General features: G+C 41.3%; 1 protein-coding gene across 1 annotated transcript; it reads left to right on the top strand.

The window, feature by feature from the left end:
• The first annotated feature begins 1,216 nt into the window (after positions 1-1,216).
• LOC101407691 (olfactory receptor 8S1-like) lies at positions 1,217-2,155 on the top strand. The gene has a single exon (XM_004429441.1). It carries the CDS (start codon positions 1,217-1,219, stop codon positions 2,153-2,155), a length of 939 nt encoding a protein of 312 aa, XP_004429498.1.
• Positions 2,156-18,048: the final 15,893 nt, after the last annotated feature.

Here is an 18,048-nt window from a genome sequence, read left to right as displayed (position 1 = left end):
GTCTGAAGCACACATGCGATGCCATATGGAGGTTTTCAAATACTCTAAGAGGTATAATCTGAAGCTAACAGAATGTGTGGGGACAAAGCCAAAAATTATGACCTGTGATTGTTATTGTTAAGATGTGGTCCACGTTCTCAATGAGCTCATTGTCTGGAGGGGAAATCTGAGGTATATGTTTAACATTAATGGGAAAAAATCAGAATTCAGACTATGACATAAGGCAACTGAGAACAAGGAGCCGAGTGATTTGAACAGAAGGCTCTGGGTTTAGAGGAGAGAGCAGTCAGGACAGACTACAAGAAAAAAGCAGGATTTGAGGTGGGTTTGAATGTTCATAAGAGTTTGGATCAATAGATTAAACTAGAGAACATTTGAATGGAGAATAATGTGAGCACAAATACAGAACCAAATAGACCTTTCTGGTCTCAAAAGTGGCCAGTTAGGTTGAAAGGTTGGTTTAAGACAGATAAGGAAGAACTCTGAATGCCAGGGTAGGAAGAGTGGTCTATGTACCTATGATTCAAGCCTAGACACTGATTTAGAAAAAACAATGGAATTTACTTCCTGTTTTTCTGTTTGCTGTCAACATGGTGTTACAAAATCTCCTAAATATCAGATTTCTCAAGAGTAAAATGGATATGATTGCCTGCCATAAATAAACCATAAAATTGCTGAGAGAAAAAATTGACATAGTGATTGAGAAATTATTCTGTACACAAAAAAGTCTTATTAAAATTTAATGTGCTATTTAGAAAGTTAGAAGTCACTGGATGTATATGAACAAAAAAATAATGATTGGGAAACAAGGAAAGAGGAGAAGTTTAGAACAATTGCTGCAATTGTGCTATAATGTTTCTTAAAACCAAAGAATTATAAGAATTTCTAAACTATAGGAAAAATCCAGGTGGAAGCTAACTACCATGAACGTGTAGGTGAGCCAGGTGTATCTATTTTTGCAGTTAGATCCCTATAGAAAAGGAATGGGATTCTCTGTAAGCATGTAAAGACTGTAATCCAAGAACAGCGATTGCAAAAACAGAATAAAACCTCTTACGTAGATACAGTGAGGACAGCTTTGAGTTTCTCAGCACAGAGTCTAGGCAGAGCAGGGAGGAATGTATGAGAAGAAGGGTGATGCTGTGAAGGAGATAAAAACAGTCACAGGAGATCTCACCTTTTCTTTTATTTTATTCCAGGGATATATCCTCCACAAATGGCTTTGAGGAACCACAGCACCATCACTGAGTTCATTCTCATTGGACTATCTGACAACCCCCTCATCGAGGCTCTGTTTTTTGTGGTCTTCCTGGGAATTTACCTCCTGACTCTGATGGGGAACTTGACGATGATGCTGGTGATCAGGGCTGATTCCCACCTCCACACACCTATGTATTTCTTCTTGAGTAACCTATCATTCCTGGACCTCTGCTTGTCTTCTGTCACTGTGCCCAAGCTAATGGAGGACCTCCTGTCTGAGAAGCAAACCATCTCAGTAGAGGGCTGTCTGACTCAGGTCTTCTTTGTGTTTCTTACTGCAGGAAATGAAGCCTGTCTGCTCTCAGTGATGGCCTATGACCGCTATGCTGCCGTCTGCCACCCACTGCTCTATGGCCAGGTCATGAGCAACCAGCTCTGTAATGGGCTGGTGCTGGCCTCCTGGGGCCTGGCCTCTCTCAATGCAGTCATCATTGTGCTCTTGGCTATTAACCTGGACTTCTGTAAGGCCCAAACCATACACCACTACACCTGTGAGCTGCCCTCCCTCTTCCCTCTGTCTTGCTCTGATATCTCCATCAATATCAGTATCTTGTCCTTCTCCACTGTACTGCTTGGGCTTGGAAACGTCCTCCCAATCTTCTTCTCCTATGTCCGTATTATATCCAGCATCCTGAGGATCAGTTCTACCACAGGCAGAAGGAAGGCTTTCTCCACCTGCTCCTCCCACTTCATTGCAGTGATCCTGTTCTTCAGCTCAGGTATGCTTCGCTATCTCATGCCTCCCTCTGGTTCCTTCCTGGATTTGCTCTCTTCCTTGCAGTATAGTGTGATCACACCCATGCTGAATCCCCTCATCTACAGTCTAAAGAACAAGGAGGTAAAGACAGCTGTGAAAAGGATATTGGAGAAATATTTGCAATATTTTAGGTGGTGACCTAAGACACATTTACTCAGCATAAATGCAAAGACAGAATTTCCTCTTATGTTCACTCCTCCTCCCACTACACAGGGTCAAATAGGATGCACAAAAGACCCCGCAGCTTGCCTGAACACCCCGTCTTCTTATTGAAAAGTAGAGGCATTTATTTTGGCCCTCCATTTGGAAAGTCTATGCTCTGTTGATTGGAAAAGAATGTGAAGACGTTCTTCCACAAGTCCACCAATAAGACAACAAAATAATTAGGGTGAAAATTTGAAATACACAGATGATTCAATTTCTCAGAAGCATAGAATATATTTCACAAAAGTTTCTACCTGAAATGTTTAAAATAAAGGGTTCAAATGAGTTTTCTTGTATTTCATTAAAAAATATTTAGCTTTAATCAATAGCCAACCACAGGCTTCATGATAAAATCAGATTGGAAGAATTACAGTTAAATAGCCAGTTACCATCACCTGTATTACTTAACCAGATGCTGTAATTTCTCCTCAATGCAGTTAGATGAGGGTAAGATATGAGATTTAAATTTTAGTTGGGGAAATAAAAATCTAAGCTTATTGACAATGATATGATAATCTACCTAGAAAGTCAAAGAACTCGATTAGAAATGAAAAACTCTTAGTACTCCAAGAGAATTTAATAATATGAAAATCTTAAAATATTCATACAATGAGTAGTTTCTATATGCCAAAAAGCAATTGAACAAACAAAACATATGTTTTACATAGAAAAGCATCCATTTGCTGTTGCAAGATCAATATAAAATCCTCGGGATTAAATTTAACAATGAATACTTAGAGCTCATATGAACAAAACAGCAAAACTGAACTAGATGACATAAAAGATACTTAAGTTAACCTAGGATATATTTATTAGGCATGCTTTCATCTTCAAATAACAAAAAATGCAATAAACACTAACCTAAAGTGTAAGAAGATTTATCACTGAATTAGCAATATGTCTAGAGACAGATGTTTCCAAATTTGGTTGAGTAGCTCAGTAGAATCATCACCAATCAAGTTCTTTCCTTCTATCTGCTATGCCATCCTCATGTATTGGATTTCATCCTCAGCCTTGTCCATGCTGCTTCAGCTCTAAGCATCATGGTCTTATACAACACAAAACAAGGCTAAAAAAAGGGGAACCATTAGTTTAGCCTGTTCTCGAACTTTATATAAATGAAACCATTCTAAATACTAAAAATTAAAAATATTAAAAGTTAAAAATAGTCTTCAAGTCTTGATGAGGAAATAATGTAACTGGACTCATGAACATTGGTAGTGGGATTGTAAATTGGTTCAACCACTTCAGAAAAATTTTTGGCAGTATCTACTAAATCAAAAAATATATGTCTACTCTAAGACCCATTAATTACATTCCTAGGTATGTATAAGAAATGAGTGTAATTATCCAGCAAAGACATGACTAAAATGTTCATGAAAATTTTATTCATTGTAATCAAAAACTATGATAAAACCAAATGTCTGACACCTGGAGAATAAATAAATTCATATATGTAGTATATTTATACAATGGAATATTATACAGCAATTTTTTTAAGAACTGGAGACAACAAATAGTTGAATCTCATAGACATTATATAACAGAAGCGAGACACAAAGCATACATACTTTATAATTTCATTTGTATGAGGTTAAAAACTGGAAAAGTAATAATTTTTTAGAGTAATCAGGATAATGGCTACCTATGGGGAATGGATTGACTGGAAAGTTTCTGAGGGAACTTCCTAAACTGATGGAAAGTTCTGTACCTTGATCTGTGTGGTAGTTACACAGATACACACATATCCCAAAATTCCTCAAGCCGTGTCTTTAAGACGAGCGCACTTAATCACTTTTGTTATGTTATTGTAAGAACATTTAACATGAGATCTACCTCATACCAAATTTTTAAGTGCACGATACAGTACTGTTAACTACACTCTACTTTTATATTTTAAACCTCAATAAATAAGAAAACTAAACTAAACCAAAAACATCTATTCCCAGGCATGTTCCCCACTTCTTGTGGAAGCATATCATCACATTGTCTCTCGGACATTGGTGGGCAGATGTGTGTTTTTGAAGAAAGCGAATGTTAGATTTTACAGCATCTGAACAAAATTAACAGAGAACTAAGAAACTAATTTGGCCAGCAGATCACAATTTGGCCAACTACACATCTACATCACAACTACATGTACCATGTTCTTTGGGGACAGCCCTATCTATGGAGCCCTTTGTTCTCTCTTTGCTAGCTGCAGCTCTCACTGCTTGTGAGGCCTTGCCTTTGCATCTTACAGTCTGAACCGAGCCTGCACTGCCTTATCAAGGGATCCCTCACCCCTGTGTACTTGGTTAGGAGACCCAAGGGAGGCTTCTTATGAAAGATATTTTACTGGATACTAAAGCTTAAACCCTTTCTTCCCAGAGCGCTGAAGGAAGCCCAGAATTAAATATGTAAAAGGCCAAAAAAGCCATTCCTGGGGTCAATGAAAAAGTACTCTTAACTCACAAACCAGTGCAGATGCTAATAAATTAATACTGTTGGTACCTCTTCCAATAACACTTAGAAAACAAATTCTTAAATTTTGGTGATAAAATAGAGAGTAATGCCTCCTAACTCAATAATCATCTTGAGTTACCTTTTAATTTATACTTAAAGACTTTTAAAACTTTATTCTCTCATCCACCAATGCAAAATAAAAGGCCAGGTGAAGCCCCCAAACAGCATGGTCATGACACCTCGTGCTCTTAGAACGCTTCCCCATTCTGGCCTCCCAAAAATCTTGCGTGACAGTGAAGAATCTGAAAATTCTATTTAAAAGAAGATTTGGAGTGGCAATCTGGTATGTGAGTTTGCACAGTATTTCATGACTGATTATGAAAAACTTTTGATCACAGAATGAGGTTGTTAAAGAGACGGGGAATCTAAAAGACTTTAAGCCACTCCTTGGCACCCTCACTACTCCTAGATAACTGTACTTAAATCTCATATCCATGAGAGCAATCCACCAAAAATAATGAGTCCTCTTTTGAGAAGGATTGCATTGTTTGGGGTAAGGGTGAGTATGGGAAGGGACAGAAAATAAGCCAGGGACTCACTGTGCTACCCCTGGTCTGGTGATAATCATCCTTAATGTGATACCAGTGGTTTACGGATAGAATTCAGTGGACTTTACGGAAAGGTCAGGATTTACTACCTTAATTCTGCTTTGTTGAATTAGATCCAGACCTCAAGTGGTTGAAATAATCAATATTTAAAGTTAAAAATTTAGGTATATTTTCCCTCCACCCGGAAAGTATCCATCAACTCCCAAAGGGAAGAAGAAAATGTTGAAAAGCTGAGATAACATGACTGGCAATGGTGAGATGTCTCTTGCTCCAACCTTTCCCAGTCCTTAGCATACCTAGCAGGCTCTTTCAGATTGGCTCCTCTAGAGGAGATAAGCAGAAAAAAGAGGAGGTGGAATTGGGTCAGAAAATATGCATAGATGAGCTACCACATCTAAAACCTGTCCAGGGGCGTGGCGCAAGCGGTTAAGTGCGCTCACTCCACTGCAGCGGCCCGGAGTTGGCCAGTTCGGATCCCAGGCACGCACCGATGCACTGCTTGTCAAGTCATGCTGTGGCGGTGTCCCATATAAAGTGGAGGAAGATGGGCATGGATGTTAGCCCACAGCCGGTCTTCCTCAGCAAAAAGAGGAGGATTAGCAGGTGTTAGCTGGGGGCCGATCTTCCTCACACACAAAAAAATAAAAATAAATAAAATAAAACCTGTCCATTCTCCCAGCAGTCTAAGATTAGCTGCTCTCAATTTCATTTGGTTTCGTTTGGTATAACTTGGTTTGATTTGTATTACAAAATTGTCAACCAAAATGAACCCCAGTTTCCAGCCTTCCCAGCATAAATTTATGCATTCAAACAATTTTGGAACTGAAAAGCAGTCCGAAGAGATAAATATCCCCCAAAACAGCATTAGAATTCTTGTCTATAAGAAATGGCAAAGCTGTAAAGAAAAATATAGCGGATCATAAAAAACAGAAGAGGGACGGGGATTCTCAATCAATTTTGTAAACAGGTTAGAAAAATCAAATAATATCTATATCAATTTCAAACTTATGAAAGAAGTGAAAGTCCTTGCATGAATGGTTAGTCAGGAAAACGAGCTTCTAGGTGATAAGCTTGAATGCCATCATAAGATTATAATAACTGATCCAAGACCGTCTTGGAGCTATTGAGAGGGTCAAGTGGCAAAGAACAACTGGAAAGCATCTGTGAGAGGGTGTTATGGAATATGCTAATAGAACTGTGATATTTCCTCCCTCCCTATGCTTTTTTCACTTAGTCTTTCCAATTTATTTCTCCTGTCCAGGCATAGAGAAACCAGAGATCAAAGACACCAATATCCTTGGATTCTAAGTTGAAAAGGCGTGAAAATATTTCAAAGAAAATATAACTAGGCATTCTCTCACTAAACTGCGAAGGAGAGATTGGAGAAAATTCAGGAGAGTTAGTTGTGAGCTTGTGAGTCTCTGCCATTCTGTCTCCCACCCTTGGATAACGTTTGATATGTTTTTATAGGTACTAAAGATCCCTGCTTCTTTAAGTTTGGAGATATAAGAGTAAAGAAGAACTAAGTCTTACCTCCATGAATAGCTTAGGAAGATGTAAATCCCCATGAGGATTCCCCACAAAAAATGGTCTAACAACCAAGACCAGAAAATGCAGCATAAATTATGTAGATATAAATGGGTAGGAGACATTCTCCTGACTTTCTTTGGTCTTAGAATGGCATGAGGGGACAGTTGATGATTTAAGTGTCTCTATTAGAGGCTCAACTCTATTAGCTTAACACGAAAGAGCTAGTGCCCTGCAAAGTGTCCTATTAAGGGAATAAGATGTAGTTGAATTAGAAGTCTTAGGATGGTCAGTCTTGCCAGCAAATGGATGAGGATGATTCACATCATGATAGATTGCCGAGAGAGAGAGAGGGGAAGGAGGGATGCCTGAGAACAAGAGGGGATGATTTGCTTGTGGAGTAGGAGATCAGCGTGGGATAAAGGCAGTCACTCTTGAGAAATGGATGCCCCTCCTCATCAACATCACACTTGGTGCCAGACCAAGAGCATAACATTGACCCCTGGTAAGAGACAAGAAGGTGAAAATCATGAGATATAATAAAATTTAAATGAGAAATTACTGAATGTCACTGCACTCATTATTAAGTGACTGGGTTAAGTTTCTGTATCAGACCTAAATGATAGCTTGAAAAAGAAATTATTATCAGATATAAAAAATAAAGTTATATAATTATACTCCTGAGACTGCAAATTAAAAAATTAATACACAGAGATTTAGCAGGTCAACATGACCCCGATGTCTGAGAAAAGAAACTTATCTTCAAAGGAGTACCGATAACTGGCATTACCGATACTGGCCGCCGGCATGGTAGGAAAGCAAGTATGCATCCTTACCTTCAAAGATTGCATTCTTGTTCCTTGAGATAATGTTTAATGCATCCTTACATTAATGGTTAAAGAAGATGTACAATGTATGTTTGACAGGCCATAAGTCAGGCTTCTTTAGTTCAAGCCAAATCAAGTTTAAACCAGAATAGCTACCCCCTATACACAATGTGTGAATATTTCTTATCATACCAAAATCTGCATCTCCAGATCAGACTCCTTCCTAGAGTTCATCTTTTTATCCATCTAGATACTCTCACTCTTTACATCCCATTGATGACTCAATCTCAACAAGCCTAAACTATATAATATTTTCCCCTTTAAGCTAATTCTTGTATTATTTGATATCTCAGCCATTGGTGATACCATCTACCCAGCACCCAAGTTGGGAACCTAGTAGTCATCCTCCACACTTCTGTCTCCCTCACTTCCCACACCAACAACCATCAAGTCCTTCCAACTTTACCTCCAAAATAGTTATTGAAACTATCCATTCCTCATTGCCCCTACTCTAATCAAGAAAAAAAATCTTCTCAACTCAATCTCTTCACCCTAGTCATTCTCCTCCTGCTTTATACCTCCACACACAGCCAAGAGTAATCAATTTATATACAAATCTGATCGTGTCATTTTCCCTTACTAGAGAATAAAGTTCAAGTCTCATCTTGCATAAATGTAGTTACTGTGATCTGACCTGTCTGTCTTGGTACTCCCTACATCATAATTCAGAATCCAGAAAAAATAAACTTCTTCCAAGTCGTATGCAATATGACTAGCATGATCTTATTTGTGTTAAGTAAAAGAGATGTGTACATTAATATTCTTAAACATGTGATGAATAAATAAAAACAAGAAGATATATCAGAGACATGAGAAAACCATTTGGTTTCAAACTAGTGCAGATCATCAACAAAATGAAGACAACCTAACAAGTGGGAGAAGATATTTGCAAATCATATATCTGATAAGAGGTTAATGTCTGAATTATATAAAGAACTCATACATCTCAACAACAAAGGAACAAACAATCCAATTAAAAAATTTAAAAAGATGTGAACAGACATTTTTCCTAAGAAGATACACAGATGGCCAACAGGCACATGAAAAGATGTTCAACATCACTAATTATTAGGGAATGCAAATCAAAACCACAATGAGATATCGCCTCATGTCCATCATAATGGCTATAATTAACAAGACAAGAAATAACAAGTGTTGGAGAGGACGTGGAGAAAAGGGAACTCTCTTACACTGCTGGTGGGAATGTAAACTGGTGCAGCCACTATGGAAAACAGTATGGAGATTCCTCAAAAAATTAAGAATAGAACTACCATATATCTAGATATTCCACTTCAGGGTATTTATCCAAAGAACACAAAAACATGAATGCATAAAGATATATGCACCCCTATGTTCATTGCAGCATTATTCACAATAGCCAAGACTTGGAAACAACCTAAGTGCCCATCAAGGGATGAATGGATAAAGAAGATGTGGTATATGTACACAATGGAATACTAGTCAGCTATAAAAAATATATGAAATGTTGCCATTTGCAACAACATGGATTGACCTTGAGGATATTATGCTAAGCAAAGTAAGTCAGACAGAGAAAGTCAAATACCATATGATCTCACTCATAAGAAGATAAAGAAACAACAACACAAACACGTAGATACAGATATTAGATCGGTGGTTAGCAGAGGGGAAGAGGGGCAGGGCAAAAGGGGTGAGAGGGCCCATGTGTATAGTAACAGGTGGCAACTAGACTTTTGGTGGTGAACACAATGTAGTCTATACAGAAGTTGAAATATAATGATGTACACCTGAACTTTATATAATGTTATTAACCAATGTTACCTCAATTAAAACAAAAAATTTGAAACTAATTCAGCCTGAACTTTTTTTTCCAGAAAGGCCTGATGTGGCCTATTGAGCACGCATCATACTTCTGCTTTAAACATTTATAGTGTCCAAAAGCCAAGAGTGATGCCCTTAAAGATAGGGATGTTGCCTCCTCCCTTATCAGCATTTCTTTAAGAATAAGCATTTCTAGTCAGAAACTAAGGATTAATTACTGACCTTCTGTGCTCACCTCTTGAAAACTGACCTGCTGTTCTAGCAAAGCATCTCATGACTGTAATAAAAGAGATGTACCTGTCATAGGTGATGTATGTTCCTTTTTCCACGATGGTATATAACCCTGCTTCTTCAGAGTGCTTCCTTCCTTAGTGAAGGTCACTCCCAGACTATAATCCCCAAAACTGGCTCATATAATAAACTTACACCAAGTTTGATTTATAGATTGATTAATGATTATTTCTGTCAACACATATGAAGGGGAAGTGAGTTTCAGAAACTACAAAAAAGTAACAAGAAATGGTGTCAAGGTGAGGAATTATTTTTTTTAATAAGAAAAAGATTTGGGTGACATCAGCAACATGGTGGAGTGAGCTGTTCCCTGTGTCTCTTCCCCTCTGAATTACAACTAAATGGACACTCATTGGCCAATGGAGGATACCCGCACAGCACAACAGGATGCCTGAGGACCCACGCAGCTATACATCTGAAAGTAGACGGACTGGATCTCTGGGAAGTAGAGGAGATAGGTGCGCACACCCCTCCCCGGCCCTGGCAGCTGTGAGCCAGATGATAGAGCCTCACACAGTGGCCAGCCCAACTCTAAGAGAAGGCAGAGACAGCCTAGCTTGCATGCAAATGCTATCCCGGCCTTTGGGAGCACCCACCATGCTGTAGCAGCCCCACCAGTGGGAATGCTCCCTATTGAGTGGCCACAGCTCAGCCCCCATGAAGGAAGACATGAAACCATAAAACTCCTAGAAGAAAACATAGGCAGTACATTCTTTGACATCAGTCTTAGCAGCATCTTTTCGAAAACCATGTCCACTCAGGCAAGGGAAATAAAAAAAATAAAATAAACAAATGGGACTACATCAGAAGAAAAAGTATCTGGAAGGTAAAGGAAACGATGAACAAAACAAAAAAATGACCCACCAACTGGGAGAAAATATTTGCAAATCATGTATCCAACAAGGGGTTAATTTCCAAAATATATAAAGGACTTATACAACTCAACAACAAAAAAACAAACAACCCGATCAAAAAATGGGCAGAGGGGGCCAGCCCAGTAGCACAGTGGTTAAGTTCGCCCATTCCCTTTCAGCAGCCCAGGGTTCACAGGTTTGGATCCCCAGAAGGGACCTATACATTGCCTATCAAGCCATGCTTTGGCAGGTGTCCCACTGATAAAGTAGAGGAAAATGGGCATGGTTGTTAGCCCAGGGCCAATCTTCCTCAGCAAAAAGAGGAAGATTGGCAACAGATGCTAGCTCAGGGCTAATCTTCCTCACCAAAAAAAAAAAAATGGGCAGAGGACATGAATAGACATTTTTCCAAAGAACATATACAGATGACCAACAGACACATGAAAAGATGTTCAACATCACTAATTATTAGGGAAATGCAAATCAAAACTACAATGAGAGGGCTGGCCCCATGGCTTAGTGGTTAAGTACACATGCTCCGCTACTGGCGGCCCGCGTTCAGATCCCGGGCATGCACCAACGCACTGCTTCTCCGGCCATGCTGAGGCCACGTCCCACATACAGCAACTAGAAGGATGTGCAACTATGACATACAACTATCTACTGGGGCTGTGGGGAAAAAAAGGAGGAGGATTGGCAATAGATGTTAGCTCAGAGTCGGTCTTCCTCGGCACAAAAAAAAAAAAAAGAGGAGAATTAGCACAGATGTTAGCTAAGGCCTGATCTTCCTCACCAAAAAAAAAAAAAACTACAATGAGACACCACTTTACACCTGTCAGAATGGATATAATCAACAAGACAAAAAATAACAAACATTGGAAAGAATGTGGAGAAAAGGGAACCCTCATCCACTGCTAGTGGGAATGCAAATTGGTGCAGCCTCTATGGAAAACAGTATGGAGATTTCTCAAAAAATTAAGAATAGAAACACCATACGACCCAGCTACCTCATTACTGGATATTTATCCAAAGAACATGAAATCAACAATTCAAAGAGATTTATGCACTATGTTCATTGCAGCATTATTCACAATAGCCAAGATGTGGAAGCAACCCAAGTCCCCATCAACTGAGGAAGAAATAAAGAAGATGTGGTACATATATACAATGGAATACTATTCAGCCATAAAAAAAGACAAAATCGTTCCATTTGCAACAACACGGATGGACCTTGAGGGTATGATGTTAAGCGAAATAAGCCAGACAGAGATAGACAAACACCACATGATTTCACTCATATGTGGAAAACAAACAAACACATGGATAAAGAGAACAGATTAGTGGTTACCAGAGGAAAGGGGTTAGGGGGTAGGTGAAAGGGGTAAAGAGACACATACGTATGGTGAAAGATAAAAATTAGACTATCGGTGGTGAGCACGATGCAGTCTATACAGAAACTGATAAATAACAATGTACACCTGAAATTTCACAATGTTATAAACCATTATGACCTCAGCGAAATAATTGGAAAAAAATAACTCTCATAGCTGTGCCATGGGGTTGGCGCCACTCTCCTCCATCGAGAGATCCTCTGAGCAAAGCACTCAGTGTGGCCGCTAGGTCTCTCGATATTGCCACCAAGAAGAGATATGTCCCATCTGGATCACCATTTTTGTTACTGAACCAAGTGGGTTCACCTCCTGGCAGTGTTAAAATCAGACTCTCACCCAGAAGTAGTTATCACACAAAGTAGAACTTATTTGCAGCAAATAGGAGGCCACGTGGAATCATTTCCAAAGTCGTGGCAGTCCCCAAACAAAGGAAAGCAGGGGCCTTTTATTTCGGATGGGGAATGAATATTCAAAAGGGAGACGTAGGTATTTGCTTGCACAGGCTCAGTTGGAAAACATGCCTCCACATACATTGCAGGTTATGGTAATAAGGCCTAAGCTCCTCTCAGAGGGGAGATCTTAGCCTTAAAAATGAGGCAAAGGTCATAGGCATTGTTCTTGTAGTGGGGCCTGGTCTGATTCAGGGTGGTTGGTGATTGCATCTCTTAAACAGTTAAATGCTTCCAAGCCCACCCTTAAGTTCCTCGGAGCAGTTAGTCAGTGACATAACCACTCACTCTTAGCACACACACACACACACACAGAGGCACACACACACAGTGGCTTGGGGAACCCTGCCCTCCAAGCTCCTGGCCCTCACTGTGAGAGTGTGTTAGGGTTGATGGGGTCCTGGGCCTCACTCTGGGCAGGAGTGCAGCTGCCATGATGCAGAGGCAGCTGCCATCATGCAGAGGCATCTGCCAGCCATAATGCAGGGTGTGGCTGCCTAAACCGGGGAGATGCATATGTCCTTCAGTTCTGTCCTGTCTCTAGTTCCTCCCACTTTGCCCCTCTTCCTTGTCCCCTCGGGAGCACTCAGCATCCTGAAGATGTCTGGGAGCAGGAGATGGGTGTGTGGGAGCCAGAGCCATACCTGGGCATCAGCCCATAAGTCAAGGTCACGCCACACGGAGACCCAGGAGCCCCTGTGGACACAGAGAACAAGTGAGGTGAGTGGGGCCCTCTCACTGGCCAACAACCGCCTCCTGGTTCTGCCCTGGTCTGGCACCAGGTGAGCCACTGACGATCCACAGAGATGGTCTGGCAGGTGGAATGCAGCTCCACGCAGGCCGTGGACTTTGTGGCATGCTTCACCAGACCAATGTAGCCTAGCGAGGAGGCAGGAGGTCAGGCTGGGTGGGGCTTTCCTTCACCATGCTCCTCCCCAGGCCTCCACATGGCCTCAAATGTCACCTTTGTAGGGACCCTGAGAGATGCACACAATCTGGCCCATGAGCTTTTTGTCTCTCCACCCCTGGCACCTGCTTATCTGTGCTGACCGGGTGATGGAGAATGTCACTAGTCCCCAAGGCCATGCCCTCCTCTCACATGCTGTGCCCACAGCCAGGGTATCCTCAAACCCCCTCTTCACGTGCTCAACTCCTTCCATCCCCTACTCCCCATCTCCAATGGGTTAGGAACGTCCTCTGGGCTACCTCCACCAGACCCCTGGGCTTTCCCATCACAGCCCTGACCACTCTGGGCTGTCACTGTGGGGTGGGGTCTGGTCTCCCGTGTACTGTGAGCCCCAGGATGGCAGGACCAGCCCAGAGCAGGCACTCAGTGAGTGTGGGCTGAACAACCAAGGTACTCCTCCCTCTCCCCAGCCTCCCACCCTCCCCAGGACAGGCCCCCAGCCCCCATGCCACACTGCCTGCTTCCATTTGGGAACAGTTCCTGCTTGAACCTGCTGGGCAGCCATCCCTCCCTCCTTCCGGTGACAATGCCTCAGTTTCCCTTTGAGGAAACTGCCACCCTTATGCCATTGTGGGCCTGTCAGTAAAGAGGCCAGGGCCTTCCCTGACCAAGGAGTGGGACTGAAAGGTGGTAGTCAGGAATTTAAGCCCCTAGTGACACAAAAACTGCAAGCCACAGGAATTCATCATCCCGTCTGCAGCACCCTGAGGAAACTACCCCCTGGTCCCAGCTACCCAGATCCCAGGCCTGGTTTCCTTTCTGATACCTGGTTCTGCACAACTTTCCTACAAGTCCCACCTCGGGGCCTTTGCACTTGCTGTTCCCCTGAGATATTCATGTGACTCTCTGTCCCTTCATTCAGATCTCTCCTCAAATGTTGCCTCTTCAAAGAGGCCTTTCTTTAACCTCCTCTATCTAAAGCAGGAGCCCCAACCACTCTCTATCTCCTTATCCTGTTTTATTTTTCTTTGTAGTGCTTGCCATCATCTCATGTCTTACAATGTATGTATTTATCTCTGTAGTATGTGTTCTAGAAGGACAGAGATTTTTGTCTTGTTCATTGCTATATCTCCAGCATCTGGCACCTAACAGGGTCTCAATCAAACCAAATGAATGAAAAAAAGAAGAAGAAAAAGATGACATTTAAAGATAATGCAATCGCCATGTAGGAGGACTTAACTGGACGAGCAAGAACACATCTCATTCGTTCTGGGCTCTCCCATCTCTGCCGGTGCCTGGCACTCGCTTTTACTGAAGAAAGAGTGAATGAATAAATGTTTTATTGATGTTTGCATCACATGGGTTAATTTAAGGGTAACATGTCCTCTGTGTTTGTTACTTATATGTTAATTCCATTAAAGTGTTGATGACTCTTCCCTGCCTCAATAAGAAATAAAAATTTTGGACTTTAGACATTTCATAAACCCATTGTATGATTTATTAAAAATAATTCATTGTATACTTTAATTATTAGTCTTTAAGAAACTCTTTTAAAAATTCATTGTATACTTAAAGTAGAAACTCCAGAAACTTAAGGCTCAATAATATTCCCAGGGTGGAGTTATCTCCTCTCATTTAATTATTACAATGGACAACCCTGTTGTAGAAATAAGGAAAATGCAAAAGTACGCTCAAAAATGAACTGGAGCTCAGTGATGTATCACAGCTCAGCTCCGTTGACAATTCCTAAAGGGCATTCCCAGCCGCATGCTGCCACGAGGAAAATGTCCATTTTCCAGCAGATAAATTTTTCTTTAAATCTCTTTCTTATTCTCCCTTTTTCAGCCCCCATGAAGCCTAATAATAGTCTCCTCTAGGTTTTAAATAACCGCCTTCATTCAGAAACTTCCAATACTGCCCTGGAGAGAATCCCCTGTGGCTCCTACTAAGTTTAACATCCTAGTTAGCTGGAAAGGGTGTGGTTAGTGAGTCCAGAGCTCAGCTTCAGGCTGGGACGTCAGGGAATACAGGGCAGTGGCCCAGCTCCCCTGGGGCCTGACCCAGCCCACGGCTGCCTAAACACAGTTGGCCCTCTGATAGGTTCTATTAGATTGTTCTCTCCTTAAGTGATACTCTTAAAAGAGTTTTCAGAATCACAGAGGAAATAAATGAAGACAAGGCACGTTACTGCACCTGAGAGCATGTGAGAAGGTTTTAATGAACTATATGCCTGTTGTTCAGAATATGAGCTTCATTAGTGAGATTGTCCTTGTCTTTCCATATACACGGTGTCCTGCATTGCAGAATGACACCACTCTAGTTTAAGGTACTCAGGAGAATAATCCTGATTCTGTGATGTATCCAGTGCTTTCAGAGCTTGAACTATTCTAATTTCCTTCACTCGTTGAGGGAAAAGAGAAAAAGCTATGCACCCTGTAAAGAGTCAGATTCTTGTGACAAGAGTTCTCTTATAGGGACATTTCACCTCCGACGTGTCTACCTATGACGGGAGAGAAAGAACACGTGGAGCTGCCTCTTTCAAGGACAACCAGGAGTATGGTAATGTCTTCTCTAATTTTCTGGTGTTCCCCCTATTTTTTTGCCTGTAAAATTCTGTGTATGTTTTAATTCTTCTGCCTACCCTCTCCCCCACCTCCACCTCCTGCCAGTGCATGATCCATTCCACTCGTCCTACACCCTGAGGCTCCCGCCCCACCCATCCCTCAGCCCTAGGCTAGAGGTGGGTACGTGCTGCTCCTTGGCTGACCGTCTCTCCTGGGTGGGACTCTGATATCTCTGTTTCTCCAAATGATGCACTTGTACCAGCTGCCTTGGACATCTTCTTAGGAAGGTCTTTCTTCCCTCCCTGCTTAACACTGAGGACAGTGACACTTTAAAGCATAAATCTTCTCATGCTTCAGGATCCCAAAAGACTTCAGAAAGCTGACACCTAGAATGAAATAAGAACATCAGAGATAGACATTGGACTGTTTCAGGTGCTTATTTTCCCTCTTGCTCAGTACTCCGGTTAGAAGAACTGCAGTAGACTTTTCCCTGTTATTGAAATCACCTGTAGATCTAGTCATCATGGAGACCCTGTGAATAGTGCAAGGCAGCACAGCAGGGGACAGCTCTGAGAATAATTTCAAGTGGATGGAGTTTATCATTGGTCCTTGCTGCTTCCAGCACTGATATCCTTCTCCCCAGTTCAGATCTTTCCCCTCAGCACACTGGATCACTCAAGTCACCTTGTCCGGCCTGACCTTCCACACACACCCTTCACTGTTTTCTTCATTCCAAAAACATCTGTAAGCAGCCAATGTGTGCAAGGCACTTTGCCAGACACCTAAAGAATCTCTCACTTTATGGAAACCTGTTGTCAAATAGCTGACCTTTTGGACAAGATAGAGTAACTAAGATATCTCCATCAGAGTTGTTCTGCTTAATTGTGGGCTTGATCCTTAAGCCATTGAAATAAATCTGTGATTTTCTGTATTAACAGCTGAGTTGGGGAAGATGCTTATTTTATTGAACCTTCTGAGTGCCATAAAATCATGAATATATCCAATATCCTTCTTCATCTTTTTGTAAGAGAAATTGATCAAACGACCAGATGTGCCATGGATGTGAAGTGTTTGTATTGGCAAAATGGTGACACAGGTGCTTATCGAAGACACTTCTGAAATCCTCTTTTTACATCCCCTACCCTTCCATGATTGGTCTCCCTGTTTTTCCATTTAGTCTTTTCCTGCTCTCACCCCATATTCTAAATTTGGCATCAGTCTTTTTATACCTTAGGATTAAATGAAGCCGATATCTCCCCTTCTGAAAAGTGACTGCAAGTTTGATTTATTTTTATGCTTAATCAAGCTAGGATTTAAACGAAAAGATTTGTCCTTGGTTATTAAAGAAATCTCAGACATCAGTTTGAGGTGCTATTTAGCGATGGTGAGGGGAGGGGGGGATTTCTTTCTTTGTGATGACTTGAAAACCATATGAGGGAAGTAGCTGCTGCCTTCATTCATACAAAATTTGGTTGCTGGACAGGACAGAAAATGATTCTCCATAGATGCTACTGCGTTCTTAAGATGAGACTTGAAGCCCCTATGGACGGTGTCCAGGTCCCCTTTGTAAGTGAAAGTGGAAGAATGGAAGCAATTTTCAGGAGAGCCACAGCTATACACATTTTGAAATATCCAAATCTTTGGAAAGAATGACTTCCATTCTTCATTTTACTTTGCTTATATAGATTCAAGACAGAGTGTTTGCTCTCAAAAGAATTTGCAATTTTATCCATGCAGAATCCTCAAAAATAACTTCTCCAGCTGGTTATGCTTCACCATCCCTGGATCTACACTAACATTCCGCAGGCACACAAAGGTGAACATTGTGCCCTATTTGTCCTGGCACACAGGTAACCTAGACTTGGGTCTAAGATGGGCTTAAGCCTGGCTGATGGATTTGTTAATGGGATCCGAATTTAAGCCTCTCGGTATAAGTTAGCACCTGGTCATAGATTCCTGGCAAAACTGGAAGGGTCAGAAACAGAGCTCGCTGAATCAGCAAGATTAAATATTTTTGTAAGGACAGAAGCCTACCATGGGATCAGACTGTGGACTGACAGACAGAAACAGAATACTGGTAAATTAGCCTCAAAAAGTCCAACTG

The sequence above is a fragment of the Ceratotherium simum genome, chromosome 17 (assembly GCF_057802395.1).
Source record: "Ceratotherium simum simum isolate JZ-2026a chromosome 17, ASM5780239v1, whole genome shotgun sequence".
NCBI lineage: Eukaryota > Metazoa > Chordata > Mammalia > Perissodactyla > Rhinocerotidae > Ceratotherium > Ceratotherium simum.
This window is presented reverse-complemented; position numbering and strand designations above follow the sequence as displayed.

What these genes read in the sequence shown, in the direction of transcription:
- LOC101407691 (XM_004429441.1), top strand. Translation starts at nt 1,217, where the DNA reads ATGGCTTTGAGGAACCACAGCACCATCACTGAGTTCATTCTCATTGGA.